The 20,447-nt window shown below is 42.6% G+C and overlaps 1 protein-coding gene across 1 annotated transcript in view; it reads right to left on the bottom strand.

Moving 5' to 3' along the window:
- Positions 1-20,447, bottom strand: part of Syt9 (synaptotagmin 9) — a 174,245-nt gene that overhangs the window by 109,301 nt on the left and 44,497 nt on the right. Inside the window, 2 exon segments of the mRNA XM_038342902.1 lie at positions 3,689-4,235; positions 14,878-15,229. Coding sequence (XP_038198830.1) covers positions 3,689-4,235; positions 14,878-15,229 — 899 coding nt within the window.

The raw sequence follows: 20,447 nt of genomic DNA, 5'->3' as shown, positions 1-20,447 counted from the left end.
CAGTGGAAACTGAACTAAAAGAAGGTGCATTATGGAATAAGAATAATTGGCAACACATGCAATTTGAAGGTGTATGCAGTCTCAACACTTCTCCAGTGAGATGGGAGACAGGCTCTCAAAGGCAGACTAACATACAGGCCTAGAGTATGAAGCTCAGACACAAAACCAAAGAGATCTTGCTCTACCTAATAGATATAAAGCAAGAACCAGCTCCTCAAAGTTGTTCTTTGACCTCTGCAGTTGGCAAATGGAAATACTTATTCAAGCCTCCACACACAAATAAAAATCACAATAAGTCACCACAGAGTAAGTGTACACACTGCCATAACTGACAGGGACTACAGTGCATATAGCTAACACAGGCTTGCATCCAGGCTATACAAAGAACTTAGACTGTCATGGAAGAGAAAACAGCAGAAGAGTGTGCAAAATAAGCATCTCACAAGGAAGACAAACACATAAAAATATGGTCAACCTTGCAGCCAAGAAGAAAGCAGTCATATGCCACTTCACATGGACACACATACACCCAAACCAGCAGGAGGACAGCAAGAGTTGGTGAGAAAGTAGAGCACTGGAAATGGTGACATCTCACCAGCAGGAGCATCCATTTGAGGAGCCACCATGGAAATGGCCTTGTAAGTACTTGGAAATGTTGAACACCTGTATCTTAACTTCAACAGGGAATACACTCTAAAATAAACTGTGGTACATGTGAACCATTAGACAAACATAAAACCATTCTGATATTCTATTCTGAATCACAGGCATAATAACCTGAATGTCATCAATGTAAGAATGCTAAGGGCTGGAACCATGTCTCCATAGTTAGGAACACTTATTGTTCTTTCAGAGGCCCCCAGGTTCTGTTTCCAGGACCCACATAGTGACTCTCAACTGCCTGTACCTCCAGTTTTGACACCTTCTTCTGGCCTTCATAGGTACCAGGCACAGACATACGTGCAACCAAAATAGTTACCCATAAAATAAAAATCAATCGATAAAAATCCTTACAAAAAGAATATTTATTTGTCATAAGTTAGAATAATGAAATGTTGTATACTATGAAACTACATCCACTGCATACTTCTCTATTGTTAAATGTTATAATTAATGTTGAGCGTAAATAATGTTAAGTCAAAGAATATCTATGAAAAGTAGGAACAAAATTTCAACACACACACACACACACACACACACACACACTTGTCACAATGTAAGTAAAATTCAGGGTAGTGGAAGGCACTATGGGAACAGAACACCAAGGGTAAAAGTATGGTATGGGCTCTTCTTCACACTGGTGGTTTCATGCATGCTTATTTAACTATTTTCTCATTGTTCCGCGGCATATATTATACATATGGCATTTCATGCTTCTGCATTACTTAAGCAAAGTCTTAGTGAACCTGTATTGCTGGTGGGAGTGAAAATGGGTACAGCCCCTTTGGATATCAGTATGGTGATTTCTCAGAAAATTAGGAAACTAACCTTCCTGAAGACCCAGCAATACCATTATACACCAGTTTATATACCAGTATATACCCAAAAGATGCTCATTCATGCCACAAGGACATGTGTTCAAGTGTGTTCATAGCAGCATTGTTTGTCATAGCCAGAACATGGAAATAACCTAAATGTTCCTCGACCAAAGAATGAATAAGCAAAATGTGGTACATTTACACAATGGAGTACTACACAGCAGAAAAAAAATAATGACATCTTGAAATTTGCAGGCAAATGGATGGATCTAGAAAACATCATAATGAGTGGGGTAACCCACACCCAGAAAGACAAATACCATATGTACTCACTCATAAGTGGTTTTTAGACATAAAGCAAAGAAAACCAGCCTACAAACTCACAATCCCAGAGAATCTAGACAATAATGAGGACCCTAAAAGAGACATACATGGATCTAATCTACATGGGAAGTAGAAAAAGGCAAGATCTCCTGAGTAAATTGGGAGCATGGGGACAATGGGAGGGGGCTAAAGGGAGAGGAGGGAAAAGGAAAGGGAGGAAGCAGAGAAAAATAAATAGCTCAATAAAAAATAATAAAAAAATAAAAAAAGAATCTCTGTTCTCAGTTTCTGGACACAGTTACATTAAACAATATGAGGCAGATTATGAAGGAGTCTGTAATTCCACTCACAGCACGTCCCTTCTCCCATGGACATCCTAAAGCCTGGGTAAATATTTCAGTGATGAGCCACGCATTCTTCTTAACTCTTTTGCCATCCAGAATTTTCCAACAATGATCTAGAAACTTTTAGCTCTGAAAGAAGGCTACAATGGTATTAACCTCATAGCTAGAAGATCTCCGCAGCCTGATACCCTACTCCTGTCCCACAGGAGTGAGGAGATGTTTCCACCAGGGACCTGCCTCACCTGGACTGTGATCAGCCTCTGTGTACAGGCTGATGCTCTCTTTGCAAAACACCTAGATGGGAACATCCAGATCCCACTGTGCTTCCCAGAACTTCTCTGGCTAGGTAATGACTCTTCATGCCATAACCTTACAAAGAGTCTGTGTGGATGGCGTGAACAATGCCTCCCTATTCAAACCTGAGATCAAGACTTCATCAGGGCTCATCATCATGGTTGGCTTCTCTACCCATAGAGATTTGTTAAATGGCCCAAGAGGTGCTATTCTGGAGACAATAAATCTTCCCTATGATGAATACCCTTTCTATTTCATTTGTTTAAGCTTCCTCAGTTGCCTTCTGATATTGTCAGCTGGGATTTGAAGATAATCCTTGCTCTCCCCAGCATGCAATTTTGAGTTTACAAATGGTATACATTCTCAAGGTGAAGAGGTCTGTTCCTTTCACAATATCTCAATATTCTCTACACCTTCTCCTCCTTCCAGACAGGAAGATGGAGTCACCATGACCTTGGCCACACTTTCCTTACATAGACAGCATGGCAAACTTGGCACAGGTACTTTAGGGCATGTGGAGGGGACTTTTAAGGTGTGAGGAAGGCCCCAGATCATAAATATATTTGAGGCCTGAAGAGTACAGCGCAGGTATTTGGTCCTGGGGTAAAGATCTGGGGATGCTCTTCTTTAGCAGAGTGAGTCTTTCATTCCCTCAAGGCTCAACCCAAGTTGGATCAGTGCCTGAGCCAGATAGTGATGCACCATCGAAATGTAAACATGGCTACATAGACTCTCTGCCTCCTCTTCTAAGTCTGACACGAAACCTGACCATCTGTGCAATAGTTTAGCCATCTTTTCAGACTGGCTTTCTTATCATTCTAATTAATGAGTTTTACGTTTGAAAGTACAATGCTCAGTCTTCTCAAGCACTCCCAGGCTCAGGATTAAAAATGAGGATCTGATCTTGGAAGCACTGCTGAACCAGTAGGAGAACCCAGGCATGGACTTGTTGCTGCCAATCAGGCGATGGACTGTCAGCTGTACAATACAGTGAACAGGATGCCAGGACCCAGTTAGTAGAACCTGAGAGAGCTCTCAAGAACATGTTGTGAGGACTGACAGAGAACAGGAAAAGTGATTCCTTCACAGGTCTTTGCGAATTATTCTTGTATATATCAAAATCAATGTTGTTCAAAAACCTATGGCTCCAGACACACAAAGAGCGTCTAGAGAAATATGTAAGCAGTCTGTTTCCCTGAAAACTAAGAAGCAATCCCTCCACCCCAAACGAAGGAATGCTAGACTCACGTTAGTGACATACTCGATATCCTTCCAAAGGATGCACTCCCTGGGGAAATCAGCCAAGTCGAAGAAGTGGTCCACCACCACTTGACCAATCAAGTCATGGCGAGAGAACCTATCAAAGTCATACACAGAGAAGTGAAGTTTCCGTGCTTCAAGGTCATTGTAAGGAACAGGAAATAAAAACACCTCATCAAATACAGGGTTCAGGGTCTTCCTGTGAACTTTAGTCTGGTGTTTTGTTTTCCGATCAGGAAGCAAGTAGATCTTGACATAAGGATCTGAAGTCCCAGAGAAGTCCTTGGCAGGCAGATTGACGGCTTTGTGTATCTTCACGATAAGCTGTTCCAAGTCACAGTCATATTTTAAAATGAAGTTCAGTTTCCCACAAGCTTTGCTGTTACTCCTCCTCCCGTCGTCATTGTCCAGTGACCTCTGCTTATACAATTCTGGTTTAATTCTACCAATCCCAGTCAACTGCTCTTGCCTCTGAAGCTGCTGGATATTAAAGTCCGGGTTCGACAGGTTGAGTTGTCTTCGGATTGAGTTGTGCCTTAAATGAAGAGCAGACACAGCAGAGTTATAACCTCATTTGCTGTCTGTCTTTCAGACACGTGTGCCTGGAATGTCAGTGTGCTGTTACATTTGAGAAGTGTCTTATCTCTATTGGTCTTTCTTTGTCTTTTTGTCCTAAACTCAAAATGCTCATCATGGGACTGACGTGAGCAAAGCTGCTTCCTACAGCTAAAATTTGAGGCTTGGTATCAGGAAACAAACTTAAGAACACATGACCCAAGAGTGTTAAAGGTTTTCATGTACTTTCTAAATGGTCTAAGGCGCATTAGAGCCTATCTGGCTGGTAGGATGTGAAGATTTGCATGAACAAGCTTCTTGAAGAAGAAAATCACTCACCTTTAGATAATATCACCAAAACAACTGGCTATGTGTCATGTTAGAAAGAATGGATATTTCTCAAGCTAGGTGTAGTGGTGGCTGATGCCTGTAATTCTAGCACTTGGGAGGCAGAGATGCAATGTTACCATTGAGTTCATAACCAGCCTAGGCTGCAAAAACCAAACCAAACCAAAGATATCTTTCTCTATATTACATGAAATTGTCTACTACCGGTTTATAGCTTTATAAGGACACAAATTCTTACTGGTTCAGAAAAATTATTTCATTGTGAAAACAGAGGTTTTTACTATTGTAAAGATTAACAGCACAGGAGTATGGATGCTTGCGAGGGATTGTGCTTGTTGTGACTGGGGCCTCTGTCAGGACAGAGAAGACACTGTCTGTTATTCCACGTGGGTTATCAACAAATGAGAGGTTTCTTTCCAAAAATGTATTATTTGTATGTGTGTACACATGTCTAAGGGTCTCCAGAAAAGCCAGAAGAAGAGGGTGTCACATCCTCTGAGCTGGAATTGTCGGTTGTTGACATCTACCCAGTATGGCTGCTGGTCCCAAATTCCAGTCCTCTGAAAGAGCAGCAAGTACTCTAACTGCTGACACATTTCTCTATGCCCCAGAGGCTTCACTTCTGAAATAAACACCATTGAGAAAATAACTTAAAGATGAGCTACCACAAATTAGAGATAAATTAAGGGAGGTTAGATACTGATATTAGCAAATTAGACTTTGCTAATGGAGTCAGTCTTCATCTCTAAACTGTGAGACAGAAGTTTCCCTAATGTTTCCTTTAAATCCTGTCTCATCTGAATTGGTCCTCACACAGAGAAAGAAGCAATCATTACACATATGGCTGGTTATTTGTTGAACTATGTGGTGCTCGGGAGTGAATACAGGGCCTCCTACCTGCTCCATAAATGCTCCACAAACTGACTTCTAAGATCCCAGTTTCCTTTTTCTTTTGAGACAAGCTCTCAAGTTTCTCTGGATATTCTTACACTCACTCTATAGGCCACGTAGGCCTTGAAGTGTGATCCTTCTGCTTCAGCCTCTGGTCGGCCCCACTAGCTGGCATTATAGGTCTACATCAACAGGACTAGAACAAGGCTATACTAAAGGTTACTTTTTGTTGTTTTTAACTCAGAGTGCATTCTATATGCTAAATAGTCAGTCTTAACCTGAATTAAAATAGTGTCCCTAGTGGAAAGCTACAGGGACAGCTGAGCTGTCCCTAAGGGACTGGTGACTAGTTGGAGGGGAGCAAACATCCATATTTCCTTTCCTCCCCTTCCCCCTCCCCTCCTCCCTCCCCTTCTTCCCTCCCCTTCCCTCCTCCCTTCCCCTCCCCTTCCGTCCCTTCTCTTCCCTTTCCTTCCCTTCCCTTCCCTTCCCTGAGACTCCCTCATGAAATAACCATGTGAAAATGGGATCTATAGATCCAAAACATGTTTTAAATCATTCTCCTTTTTATAGCTCAGATGTTGTTACGCAGACATCCTGCTGCATCCTAACAAAGCGCCCTGATCACTAATCACCCACATAGCAGCCCAAGATTGCTGTCACAGAACTGCCAGCTTGTACCTGTCACTCAGCGCAGTGCACAGCGAGCAGACATATCCCAGGCACAACATTTCCCAAGCATACAAGACTGTACAGTCTGAAGGCACTGCTGCAGATTATGATTTCTTCTAGAGACATCCACAGTGCTAAAGGTGATTTAGAGGAGGTCAGAAAGACAGGAGATGCTTTTAAGTGGCCAACCTGGCTGTCCATTAGTGTAGCCAGGTCACTCCTTTATCCAGAAGTGGAGCCACCGTGGAGCAAGAACAGAGCTTTAAGCTTGCCCTGCTGGCCTTTGTGTGCAAGAGGGACAGGCACAGAGTAACAATCATCCTGCCCTAAACGGAAACCAGAAGAGATGAGGGTATCAGTCCCATGTCTATCTGCTCTTAATCTTTCTTTCCAAGTTAGATTCAGAAGTCCATACTGCAGTGAAAGCTACTTTACTCCATTCTGGCCAAGGACTAGTTCATGGGACTAATAGGTGATAATAGTTAGTGGTACTGTTTATGAAATAAAACTGCTCTCTTAGGAGACAGTGGATATGGCCTTGGGATATGGTTCAGTGAATAGAGTGCTTGCCTATCACATGCCAAGCACTGGGTTCAATCTTAAGCACAACTTAAAGTTGGGTACGGTGGGGCATGCCTATCATCCTAACACTCAGGAGGTAGAGGTTAGGAAGCTCACAAATTCAAGATCATGCTTGACCACATGGCAAGTTGGAGGCCAGTGTAGGATACATGAGACTCCTTCTCAGAGACAGCCACTGAGGGCTTCTATTCAGGACTTGAGTCTGATTGAGCAGCACTGTGCTACACTCTTGCTGGGTTTCTGCTAAGAAGACTCTGTGCATAGCAGGTTACCTTCATGCTTTTATGGTTCTGGATGGAGAGTCATCACAGAAAAAATTTTTGTCTGCACCCATGTCTGTAGAACTAACATACGGAGCACATTTTAATTTAAATTTAAGATAAACGGAGTTGCCTTCTAGCAACTAGCAGTGAAGCACATTCTGCTCAACATACCTGTTCTCTTAGACATGAAATCTGGAGAGATTAGTATTACATGTTTGGCTCTTCCTAGCCACAAGGGATTGCCAGATGGCAAAGGGAATGGGCTGGAGAGGGCATTATGGAGACATTTGTGCTTCAGAGGCAGAAGCAAAATCTCATTCCCTGAGAATGTGCAGGAAGCTCCTTATTCCAAATTCCAAAACAAATTGCATCAGTAAAGGGCTTGCTTTGAACATACAAAAATCTGAGTTGAGGGGATGGAGCTGTGGCTCAGTGGTTAAGAGCACTGGCTGTTTTGGCAGAGGACCTGGGTTTGATTCCCAGCACCCATGTTGCAGCCAATAATCTTCTGTAACTCCAGTTTCAGGGGTTCTAATAACCTTTTCTGACCTCTTCAGGTACCACACATGTACATGGTATATACATACACACATACAAACACACACACAGAAGCATGCACACATGCACATACACTCTCTCTAAATATCCTAAAAAATTACACATACACTCTCTCTAAATATTCTTCTAAAAAGTCAGTCATAAATATGAATATTATTGCACAACAAATACATGTTAATTCATGCCTGCTAAAATTTCTCTCCCAGATTACTAGTGGAAAAAGAGTTGAATCTCACTGCAAAGTAGTAGATTAAATCTCTCTCTTTGTGTATATTACAAATATATCATATATGTCTCTGTTTCTATGAGTTCATGTGTGCCTATCTTTATGTGTCTCTGTGTATGCATACCTGTTTGTGTGTACATCTGTGTGTATGTATGTGTCTCTGGATGTGTGTGTCTCTGTGTCTGTGTGGTATACACACAGAATAGAGAGGACCAAGGAGCCAGAGAAGCGGTGTAATTCACAGCTTCTCTGCATAACTGATGGCACTCTGTGGGCTGAGAAATCAGAGCAGGAAGACTGCCCTGGGGACACAGAGGAGAAGATGAGGTAAAGGAAATGGAAAATCAATATCCCATAGCTCTCATGGGGTACTCAGATGGAAGCAAGAGAAGAGGCAAGTCTAAAACAAATAGGAAAGACAGAGGACAGTGTTCTGACCCACATGACCCACACCGAGTGCCCTGGTTCCGAGTAATGTCCAGTACACTAAATGAGAGGTTCCCCAGGAAGAGTCTCTGCATGACACTGTAACATTTAGTGGCTGTGGTAAGGAAGAATTTGTCTAAAATACAGTCTTCTGAGTGGATCTGAGGAGTACTGTACTCAGGGTTTAATGCACATAGTTAATGAAGAGATGGCTCAAAGGTTAAAAGCACTTGCATTTGAAGAGTACAGTTCCTTGATCCCCTGCTGTGACTCACAACCATCTATAACTCCAGTTCTAGGGGGTCAAGCATCCTCTTCTGGTGACTGTGGGTACCAAAGACATGTGTAGTGAACATACATACAGGAAGGCAAACACTCAAACACATAAAATAATCTTAAACAATGAAACACACACACACACACACACACATGCGCATGCATGCACTCACACACAAACATGGGGAGGAAAAGGTAAGTTCCAAGAATGATGGGTCCAGGAATTGAGAGACAGCCTCCTTTGTAAACAAGCTTTGCTGACTCTGAGAAGCTGGCTGCCAGGGTTGCAGCTCTCAGCTTTCTCCAGGTCTGATTCTTTCAGGGCCAGAAGATGCTGTTTCTCTTCATAGAGGAGGCAAGGAAAGTAACTTAAAAACTGCCCTTGGCTATCCCAGACCTTAGCTGAGTGTCGAAGATGTCTGCATTCAAAGATATTTAGAACAGTTTGTAGAACAGTTTTTCTGTAATATACTAGCAAACATATTTCCATGTCTGAAGGACTTTGAGCCTTGGACTGAGCCCAAGCCATAAGGCAGGAGGGGAAAGAACTCTCAGGGCAAAGGGGCTTTTCTTCCTCCCCTTTCCTTTAACGTAAACTAACCAGTTCCAGCTCTAAGATCAGTCCCTGAAGTATCATCCCCAGTGCCAACCATTTTCATTAGAAAGGAGAGAGGACTTTACTGTAATTTAACAGAGAAGAATGTGGACAGACAGACAATGGATGAAAAGGTGCAGAAAAACAATACAGTCCAGTCCAGGTCCTGAAGGTGACATCTGGCCTGAGAGGCAAAGACACAGTTCTGCAAGAGTGCTGAAGTACAACAGGTGGGGATAAGTACGGACTACAGGTTAGAGTCCAGGAACAGAAAGAGGATAAGGAGGCTCTGGCTCAGGAAACTAGGAAGAGAGAAGAGTTGAGTTGGCTTTGCCCCAGCTGTATTCTCAATGATACTGGAGACTTCAAAAGAAAACAACTGCATTTTCAACATGGTCCCAGCTCTCTCGGAAGGATGTTCAGCTCTGTGGTCCCAATAGCTTTCTCCAAAGCCCCTTGCTAAGCCTACCGTGCATAGCATCCAGTGCTTAGGACCCATTTCGTATTTCCTGAGCAACCTGGACACACTCTTCATTGTTCCTTCATCTTGGTGACCTCATCTCAGAGATGAAACCTGATCGACCTTCCCCACAAGCTTCAGGGACCAAAGGGAGAAAAGGGGAGGCAAATTGAACTTCAGAACTACCTTTGTGGGCAACAAAGTAAAGAAATAGTGAGACAAGGCCTCAGTCTCCCCTGAAACTGTTTAATGGAGAGAAGAGTTGCTTGTTCTTAACCGTACAGACAAGAGATACCCTAGACGGGGGAGATACATCAACACACTGCAAGGGAAGGAGGTGTGGCAATCTGAGGTTGTCAGGCTTCTCTCAAGAATGAGATTGTAAAGATGAAGGGATCTGCTTTGAGCCAGTAGATACTTAGAAGTGTGGCTTTTCCCCTCCCACCCATTCCCAAGTGACCCAGGCTTGAAACCTTGATCTCACTTTTAGATACATTTTCTTTCTTACATAGCTCTTATCAACTATCTCTTTCCCTTCCCAAGTGTACCCAGATTAGACATGGCTTCACCACCGCAGGCCTGTATCAGTCCTGGTGCCTAGGCTCCACAGATCCCACAGATCTGGCATTCCTACCAGATTAACCTCTAAGAATTTGAGCATTCCAACCTGTGGGATTTCTGGCCTTCTTTGGGGCCTACGAGGAGAGAGTTTTCTTTCCCTGTTAGAAAAGATATTGGTACCCACTATAGAATTTTCCTTATAACAGATGCTTAATGTGCATATTTATGTACAGTAAATGCATTATTGCCATGAATAAAACAGTTTCTCATAATTACTAGCAGGGAAATATACATTTAAATATAGTTTTGGGGTTTCGTGGGAATTCAGTGAGGTCTAGGCAACTTCCATTTTCAAAATCATCGATTTATTAAAATTCATAGAAATAACTTTAAGAGTGATGCAAAATCTTTTTGTTCTCAATACCAAAACAGGACTTACTAGAAGCATGCCACTTAGAGCTGGGGATACAATGCCATGATAGAGCCTTTGCCTAGTAGGCGTGAGACTCTGGGCTCGATCCCAGCCATGAAAATAAGAATGTCACATAGAGTTATGACAACGTCAGCCTCAGTACTCTTTACTGGGGTTGTCGCCAATAAAGGGATCCAACTGTGAAAGCTCAGGGTTATCTTCATCTTTAATCCCCGCAGAGCATTTCTAAGGCTCTATGGATTGCTTACTTCATAGATAAGTTCAAAGGTCGACATGGAAGGCTTCTAATAAGCATAAGCCTGAGGTGAATGACCAGCTCACACTACGAAAGGTCCTACGTAATCTATACTTCTGATCTTTGCCATCCTTGTCAAAAAAATGTGGGCTGTTACTGGCCAACGTATTCTGTCAGCCATTCACAGAAGAGGGTCTGCTATTCCCAGAGTTGTTCCAGGGACTAGACATAGAAAAAGAAACAAAACAGATGTGGTTTGTGCTCTCAGAGGAAAGATGGGTGATAAAGAAACAAATGACAACTTGGAAATAGAGTTGAATGTCATGAAGGAGAAAAAACAAAACATGGGAGGCAGCAGAGAGAACATATCCTTCAGGTGGGTGCCCATTTAAGCTGGGCACGAACACTGCAAAGGCAAGGATGGTAAGGATAAGAGGAAAAGCACCAGTGGCTGAGGGAACAGCGTGTGCCAGGGACTCTAGGCAAGAACAAGCTTAGATACCACAGGGAGCCGGGAAGGCATGTGTAGCTGAGAGCACTGAGCTTTCTACTGGGCCCTAGTGAACAGTAACTTCCAGCATTGTGCGTCATGGTGGCCCTGGCAGGAGGAAGCAGGACCTTCACAGACCTGATGAGAGGTTGTGGAGTAACCAGTTCTGTTGTTATAAAGGCAAAGTGTTAGTCGAGAATTTTAAGTTATAAAAATACCCTGGACTTTCATCATGCGGCATGATTCAGGAAACTGAGCAGATCGCATTTGTGTTTCCTCTACTTTGGGGATCCAGGAAGTTTCATATATTCCAGCTTTCCTATAAAGCTTTGATATTGAACAATCCTGAGAAAAGTAAGATGTCCACATTCCCAAGATATTATTAGGTCAATACTTCAAGGAGGGCATCACCCAGATGAAAAAAAAATTAACAGGAATTTTGGGTTGTTGCAGCAGTAACTGAATTAACCAGACACAGCATTTTAACAAGTTTGGCCTTGGCTGTCCTGGATCTCACTGTAGACCAGGCTAGCCTGGAACTCATAGAGAACCACCTGCCTCTGCCTCTCAAGTGCTGGGATTAAAGGGGTATGCCACTACTGCCTGGCTGACATTCTTAGAAGATAAAGGCATAGCTCATCTTTACACAATGAGGTGAGCCCAGCATTCCCAGGGAGAAGAGGGCAGGTAAAATGGTGATTTCCTATGTCAATGCTATAGCAGAAGCTATGATAACCATGGCAACGTGGAGGATACCATGAACACTGTGTGTACTGGGCCTTGGAGCTGTCCTGGAAACCATGGGATAAAGTAGAGGGGGTCAAAACAGGAAAAGAAGATGATTCTGAGCCATCTTAGTAGAACCTACCCCTATCCCCACAACCATGGTACTTAAACAGAATGTTACAAATGGTTTAGAAGGCTACATATGTAGCTCAGTGATAAGACAACGCCTAGCATTGTCAAGCTCCTGTGGTCCTCAGAGCCGAAAGAAATACCAATCTTTTGAATGAATGAAGGAAATTTCATTCATTTTTCCATTTTGTCAGTAAAAAGTGTGTGTGTGTGTATATGTGTGTATGTGTGTGTGTGTGTGTATTGTAGAGTACTTCCTTTAAGCACACACAGACATCATCTTCAGCAGAGTAGATATGACTAGTAGATAAAGGCCCCTAAAATCCAGCTTGTTAAATACTGGGGCTTCCTCATAGGAGAAGACACAGAGGGTCTTTGAACCCTAAGAGGTTCCTGCCCCTCCCTCTGCATCTTCTGGCCATTTGTATGCAATTCTAACCTAATTCCACATGGCCTCAAGGTCCTAGAATTTAGCCTATGGCAGGTTAACTGGAGCAATGGGAACTATAACCCCTCTATGTAGGTATGGGAAGTTACCGTCCATGCTAAAGTGAGATTTTCTGCTGGTGTGGCTGCTTTGGGGTCACTCATGCTCCTGTAAGTAAACTCATTGATTCCTCAAGTTAGACACTGACAGAATGAGACCTTGGTTCTCCACAAGGAAAGTTCTCATAAGCCAGCAAAGTGCCAGGGACAGGTCCTGATCTCACTGCTAGGAGCCTCACAAACAGACCAAGCTACAGGACTGTCACAAACTGCAGGGGGCCTAAGTTGGTCCCACACAGGCTCCCCTAGCTGTTGATTCAGAGTCCTTGTGCTTCCAGGAGCTCAGGTGTGCACCACATTCTTAAAAACAGTTGCGAATGAATTTGAGGATCAGCGCTAGACAAAGACACATTTCCAGGAAGAACGCAAGGAACTAGGTCAGTCGTAATTTAGGTATGAATGTTTTAAATGCATAACAATGCAAATTCTTAATACTGGGTCAAATGTAGCCAAAAAGTGTTTAGCTGATGGCAGCTAAGCTGTTACTGAACCCAGTTTTCACTGTTTGAAAGATAATTTAATTGCTTTCTTCAAATCACATAAAATGTATTTTATAGGGATTAATCTTTTGTTCTTTTTAAATTTCTTCTGCTGAGTTTCCACAGATCTATGGTGATGCAAACAATGGGTTTTCTCTTTCAAACACATCTCTTTATCCAGTCCATCTAAATATTTTTAGGATAAACACTGTGATAATTCCAGGGATATCACTGATGACAGCTTCTTAGTTATCGGGCACTATGTACAGATCGAATCCATTAGGAACATTTTTTATCACTCTGTATCCCAGGGAACCCAGGCGGAGCAATTGCATGAGTAGTGACCCACATGACCCGCTCCAGGTCTTGGGGACACTAAAAAGATCTTATTATAAGTCTGTCCCACTGTGTGAACTCCATAGTGATATCAACTCTAGCTGTCCGAAGAGAAATCCTTGTGAGGAAGTCTGAGGTTTTCCTGAAGTCAAGAGGAAAACACAGCAGCTTCCTTAAAGAAGACTATTTTAAGTTTTGGTTTTTTATACAAAACTGGAAATAATGCTAAAATAAGTTTCTGGGGGAAAAAAATCAGACTATAAACTGTCATATTCTACCACACTTAATGTGAGTGAGTACAGTCTCTAGGATAAACTTCATTATCATTCATATTTCTAGAGAACAGAAAGAACTTTTTAAAAATATTCCAAACTATATTCATATTTTCAAAAAAATAATTGCACATGTTATTCCCCTGGCTATCACTCGAGCAAATATTTTAGCTTTTTTTTTTTTTTAAAAAAAAGGCTGATTCCATGTCTTCTTTCCTAAAATCCCTTTTTAAAATTGGGTTTTCTATGCAGTCACTAACCTGGTTACCTTTGTACAACCTCAGCATCTCGGGAGAGTTGTGATTCAGTGAGAGTTGTGTGAAAACAGTGGCATAGAAGGCAACGTGGCAGTGCTACCAGTGCAAATCTGTGCAAGAGTGGGCTACCCTTCTGTACTCAAAAACCACGCCTACGTTGGTATCTCTACTACCCCTCTATTACAGAAGCCGAAATGGACACACACGGAGGTCACGCAATTTGTTCAACACCACGACAAAGGTAAACAAAGCAGCTCTTTACATCCCAGAGCCCACAGGGTTTTAATCAGTATACTCTTGCTATCCACTGCTGAGGAATGCACAGCATGCAGACGATAGGATCCCCATTCCCAGCAGTCTGCAACAGTTAGAAAGCCTGGGGGTGGACAAGACTCCGGGTCTACTGTGGCGTCTAAAGTCTGCCTGTTGTGAATGCTAGCACAGGTCAGAAGCACAGTGAGTCAGTTTTATGGCTTTAGGAGGACACCATAAGAAAAATACCTAACAGCTCAGATTCTAGTGCCCAAATCATGATCTGGGTACATGCTAATATACATTCTCCTTAATTCTAAATTTCCCTTACTGAAAAATTAAAGTAACAGTATACATGTTAGAACTGTTTATAAAAATAATAAGTATATGACAAGGGAGTAATGTCAATCATTACTTTTATGGATTACATGGAAACGAAGTAGAGCTCTGGAACTCAGTCCAGCAAAGAGCCACAGAGTTGCACTATTTTCATGTTTCTGAGACTGAGTGAACATCTCGATGATTACTGGACCCTCAGCTAGTCAGGCAAAACACGGGGAGGTGGGGTGTTCCTTGCCTTGCATTCATAAAGGAAGGGGCATTACTGACCGAGCTGATGGCGTTGGCTCTGTGACTTGTCGCTGAACACGGATGGCATGGGCACAGTTCTCCTGGTCACCTGGCTGGGTGGAAAGGGGAATGTCGGGGGAAGTGTGGCTGATCTTCATGGAGGAGTCAGGACAGGGTGTGGGTGGGTCTAGGAAGTCCTCGCTGTTCTCCTGCTCATTGGTCTCTGTGTCTGTGTAGTTAAGAGGCTCTTGGTTGTTGTCTTTGCCACCAGAGAACAGGCCTCGCTCTCGCCATGGAACCCAGCACAGTTTCCAAGACACGAAGAGAGAGACACCAAAGAGGGCAAGACCACAGGCGGTAACCACAAGGGTTAGCAGGCTCACAGAGATATCTGCAAAGAAGAAATGGAAAAAGTCAGTCAGTGGAATGATGGTTCTCAGGGCTGCCCACTGTGCAGTCCAGGCAGAAGGACCATCTCGTCCACTCATTCTAAAGGACCCAACTTTGAAGGCCAGGCTGGGAGATGCTGCAGTGTTACCTGACAATGAGGATGCAGATACAAACCAGAGGTTCCAGGAGCAAAAGGAGCAAGAAGATAACACTGCATGCAAATTGAGTTTACATACAACACATATTTAAGGAGACTGAGTGGCCCTGCAGTGTGCATAAGACTATCTTACAGGAAACAACCATCATTAAGGTTTTCTGAGTGTGGAACTTTTAACTGTCTTTTAGATTTACCCTGTCATCTCAAAGATCCATTCAATTTAGGAATTCAACTACACTTATCTTTCTATTAAGTTTTTAAGGGCCTAAGCTCACATGGTTAGTGTGCTTTGCAGCATCAAAAATACCTACCACTTAGGTCTTCAGAACTTAGAATGTCACAGTTTTGAGTTACCCCAGAAGTGAAGCCTGGGACATCTATTCAAGAGCAGGAGGGTTTCTTAGAAGGCAAAAAAAAAAAAAAAAAAAAAAAAACAGACAGACAAAGTTGGGGACCTAGTATGTTGTGCAACTCAATCCAGTTATCAGAGTGGTCGTTGCAGGCTAAGCTGCTGAAGGAGTTCTGTGCACCTCAGGGCTATCCCACCCAAGAAGTGAAGATCCTGGGCTCCTCCACCCACCCCTGTTAGTCACTAACTCGAGGGAAGTTCTAAAGAACATCCCATACCAGCACTTCAGCATACAGCCTAGGAGGAAAAAGGAGCTTCAATGGCCAGAAGAAAATCCCACATTGAACCCAATGCTGAAGCCACAGTAGAGGTCTGCAGGTGTGCCACAAGGGCAAGGGGACACAGCCGAGAATGATGGTGACTGTATGTGGGCCACAGGTCCCATGGCCTCACAGTATTCTACAGCTATGCTCACACTTTTCAAGGCAAAACGTAGTCTCCTGTCTCAAGGTCAGGTCAGAGAGACTGCATCAGGAGCCTCTTCTCATCCCTGACACCACACTTTAAAGGATGCTCCCACATGTTCATTGTGTTGCCCCGCCCCGCAAGACTCTCCCCAGGTTTTGTCTCTACCGGGCGTTTTTTAAAACTGCACTGCTCCCTTACAGTATTCTGAACGCCTATTATGTCACAGACAGTATGCTACGTTTTGGAGACACAGTAAGATAATAGTCTTCATACCTTCATAGGTTCATATTCTGGAGAAATTTTAAAAAATTAATAGCCATAAGTGTTCTTTGATTTGCTAAATCATGTAGGACCTACATTACTTACCCACTGAATAAAGCCGATCAACAACCAGCCATGATTTTCACCATGACTTTGATTGTTCTTCTGAAATAATAATCATTTTGTCATGAAAATTGCTCTTGAAAGGAACAAGCTGCCAGGCTGCTGATGGATCAAATGGATACCCCTATGTCTCCCATCAATCTTTGTTGTGGTAAAACAATATTACATTTCTGCTTATAACACTGGGATTCCTGTTTCCGTTCATCAACTGGGCTCAAAATCTCACTGAAACAAGATATGCAATTTTCTATGAGGAACAGCATCACCACTGAGTAACATGAAGGAATTTCTTGAGTTGTAGAAAAGCTAACCAGTAGGTGCCACTTAACATCAACCAGTGAGGGGACACTAATCAAACCAAAAATGAAAAATCGCAGGCACAGGGCTGGGGAAGTGGCTTAGATGGCAGAATGCTTACCCAGCATGCAGGTGGTCCAGCACTAGATTCCCAGTCCTACATAGATGAAGCATAGTGGCACATGCCTGTAATCCCACAATTGGAGAGGTAGAGTCAGCAGTACCAGGATTTCAATGTCATCCCTGGTATAATTGTGACTTCAAGGATGGTTTAGGTTGCCGTAAACCTTCTCTCTCTCACACACAAAAGTTCCCAGATAAAGAAGTGGGGAGAGTAGGCTGCACAGTTGATAGAGGCAAAATAAAGTCACCTTGCTTCATAGATCCCCAACATAGTTGGGGCACTGAAGAAAAGGTGTGACCTCAGGCTCCACTTGGCTGTGGCATGAAGTTTCCATTGACTTCTACAACAGCTGGCTGGGGTCACACTTACAGGCACAGCAAACATCAAACCCCAGCCCCCCCCATAGCAGAATCTGAGCACAAACCAACCTACACATATAGTGAGATCTCTTGACACAGTCTGTACTCCATTTGCAGCCAGAACTCCTTCATTAACAACTGCAGCTTTGCTTTGACAAACACCACAAGGAGAGCAGCTGCAAAGGCTGGAGGAGGGGGATGGTAGGAGACAGTGGGGTTAGGACTGTGAGGTGGTCACTGTGTATTATTTACTGATCACTCTCCCATGTCATAACACTCTCCTCCATGGAGCCGGTTTAAATCACAATTCTCTTTGTTGGTCTGGGACACTGACTTGTTTTGCCAATGGAAGATGAGACAAATACAACTATCAACCTCAGACTGGAGGTTCTTTTGACAGTAAGAGCGAGCCCTCATGTCAAGGCTGATCTTCAAGCCTTTGCACCCTAAAAAAATGATTTATGGAACAAGCACTAAGTCTAGAACGAGGAATAAATTTAACTCAGACTCACAGCCTGTGACACAGTTACAAGTGAGGCACAGATCTATGGCGTTTAGAGTCTCTGGGATTTTAAAAGGGTTTGGTGCCAGGACAAAAGAGCTGGCTAATGTATATGACCATATAAATTACCAGCAGGAGCTGGGATGCTTTAAAGAAAAACAAAGTGTTATATCATAATAACTAAATGGGGTTAAGATCGTTAACCCCGGATTGTTCAGTGTAAGCCAAGAATATGGTTATCTGAACTTAGGAATTTAATGTGGTGCTGGAGAAATGGCTCAACAATTAAGAATGCTTGCTCTGCAATTGTGAGGACAAGATTCTGGATCTCATCACAAATGTAAAATCCAGGCATTCCACGCACAGCTCTGATCCAGCTCTGAGTGGGGAGAAATGGGAGAATCCTTGGGGCTTCCTGGCTTGCTGAGGAAACATGATGCCCAGGTTTGAGGAGACACTGCCACAAAGGAATATACAGAGGGTAAAAGGGGAGAGAAGACATGACATCTTATGGTCTCTGTACACATGAACAGGTATGCATATACATGCATACAATCATACACACACAGATAAAGGTTAAAGACTGAACTCAATATGACAGGCCAGGAATAGTGACTAATACGTCTACTTTCTGCACTCAGGAAGCAGAATCAAGAGAAACATCATACTTACACATCACCCTGGTCTACATGGCAGCCAGGGCTACATAGTGAGATATTATCTTAAAACAAAAAATAAATAATAAATCCCACATGAGCTCATTTGCCTTAGTACACTTTCTAACATGTGGAACATGATCCACGACATGTGGAACAGCATGGAGCCTAACCCACTGTTACTAGTAGTCATCAGGCCTCTGACCCAGTTCATAACAGTCCCAGTTTGCTAAATGACATCTAGGCTTTGCTTTGCCAAAAACAAACTTGCTCTTAATTCCAGTCATGGAGCAAGGAACATGAAAGGAGAGAGCTTTTCCAACTCAACACTGGATGCCAAGCATTTCGAAGAATTCCTGGCGTGAGTATGGAGGTAATGATGAAGCCCCTCTTAGGAGCTCTGCATCCTCCATGTCAACCTTGAATTATGGAAGGGTAGGTCTGTAAACTCAGGTGGTTAGAATCTTTTGTTGCTTTGTTTTGGCATTTTAAAATTCTTTAATACAGACTGTATTTGGAACAGGAAACATAAAAAGTAAATGTGAATGGCAGAGTAAACAAAAGGCTCAATAAAAGAAATCACTTCCCCTAAAGAAATGCAAAACCATCTGATTAGATTTTTAAATAAGAAAGGCTCTAATGGATTCAGAATACCCTGCCTTCCTTCAGGTACAGTTAGAAGGGGAAACTGGATCCCTGCTTATCTGTGTTTTCTTGAGGTGGCTAGAATCTTATGGATTCACACATGGTTTTGTGTGTGTGTGTGTGTGTGTGTGTACACATAGTTATTGCAACCAACAGGAGTAAAAATTTCATGTTTATACAGAAACACCAGGTGAGTGAGCAGTGCTTCAGAATACCTGCCAGACTCCCAGAAAGCACTGGTAGCCTATGCGACTTCACCAGCCTCCAGTGCAGCATTTGAGTATCTGTTACCTGCAGCTCATGTGTGCTCAAGACGCTGTGTTTGTACTGTTCTCTCCTGCCAAAAAGAAGGACAAATCACTAACTCCACTCCCATTTCTTAATAACTTGACTTGAGCAAAGGGGTGTAGGGTTGGGAAGTCAGTCTAGAATACCTGAATATTTTTAAAGAGATAATTTATTTCTTAAAGGTAGGTGGTAGGTATGTGGTCATTTGCTTTATAACCTTTAAATTACATATATATTCATTACGCATCCTCAGTAGCATTTATGACATATTTTAGAAATGGAAAAGAATAATGATAAAATATACTGACATATATTTCCTAAAGAATAAGAACAGTGTAATCATTTCTTTTGTCCATGGGACAAAAAGTAATTAGATGGTGATTTGGGGCTTGGGCAAATGCTACAGTTCCCTGAAGGCTGGCAGTGATACAGGCAGGGGGCTGTTTATTAAAGTGTAGCATGAGCTATGTGGCACTTTCTCAAGGGTAGAGATAGAAAGAACAATGCCCTGCAACTAGTTCTTCACCATGGCCCTTGATGTACTAGAACGGTGGTGGCTGCACACCAGGCAAAATATTGCAGCACAGCATCCCAGCTAGACAATTATAATCCTAAAGGATAGCTGCAAAATTTAATAAGTGGCAAGTACTACTGACCAATGAAAAAAAGAACTTCTTTATCCACTGGTTATATATGGACTAAAGATTATCAGCCATTGTCTTAGTTACTTTTCTGTTTCTGGGATAAGACAATTTGTAAAAGAAAACATTTAATTTGACTTATGATTTTTATAGGATTTAGAATTTAGTCCATGATTCTAAGGAACAGCTGAGAGCTTACATCTTGATCTCCAAGAAGGAGTAGGAGAGACACTGGAAATGACATAAGTCATTTGAAACCAAAAGCCTGTGCCTCATTACACACCTCCTCCAATAAAGTCATGCCTTATCCTTCCCAAACAGTTCCACCTATGGGGAAGCAAGTATTCAA

Source organism: Arvicola amphibius, chromosome 1 (assembly GCF_903992535.2).
Source record: "Arvicola amphibius chromosome 1, mArvAmp1.2, whole genome shotgun sequence".
In the NCBI taxonomy this organism is placed as follows: Eukaryota; Metazoa; Chordata; class Mammalia; order Rodentia; family Cricetidae; genus Arvicola; species Arvicola amphibius.
The sequence above is the reverse complement of the archived record's forward strand: the minus strand, read 5'-3'. Positions and strand labels throughout refer to the sequence as shown.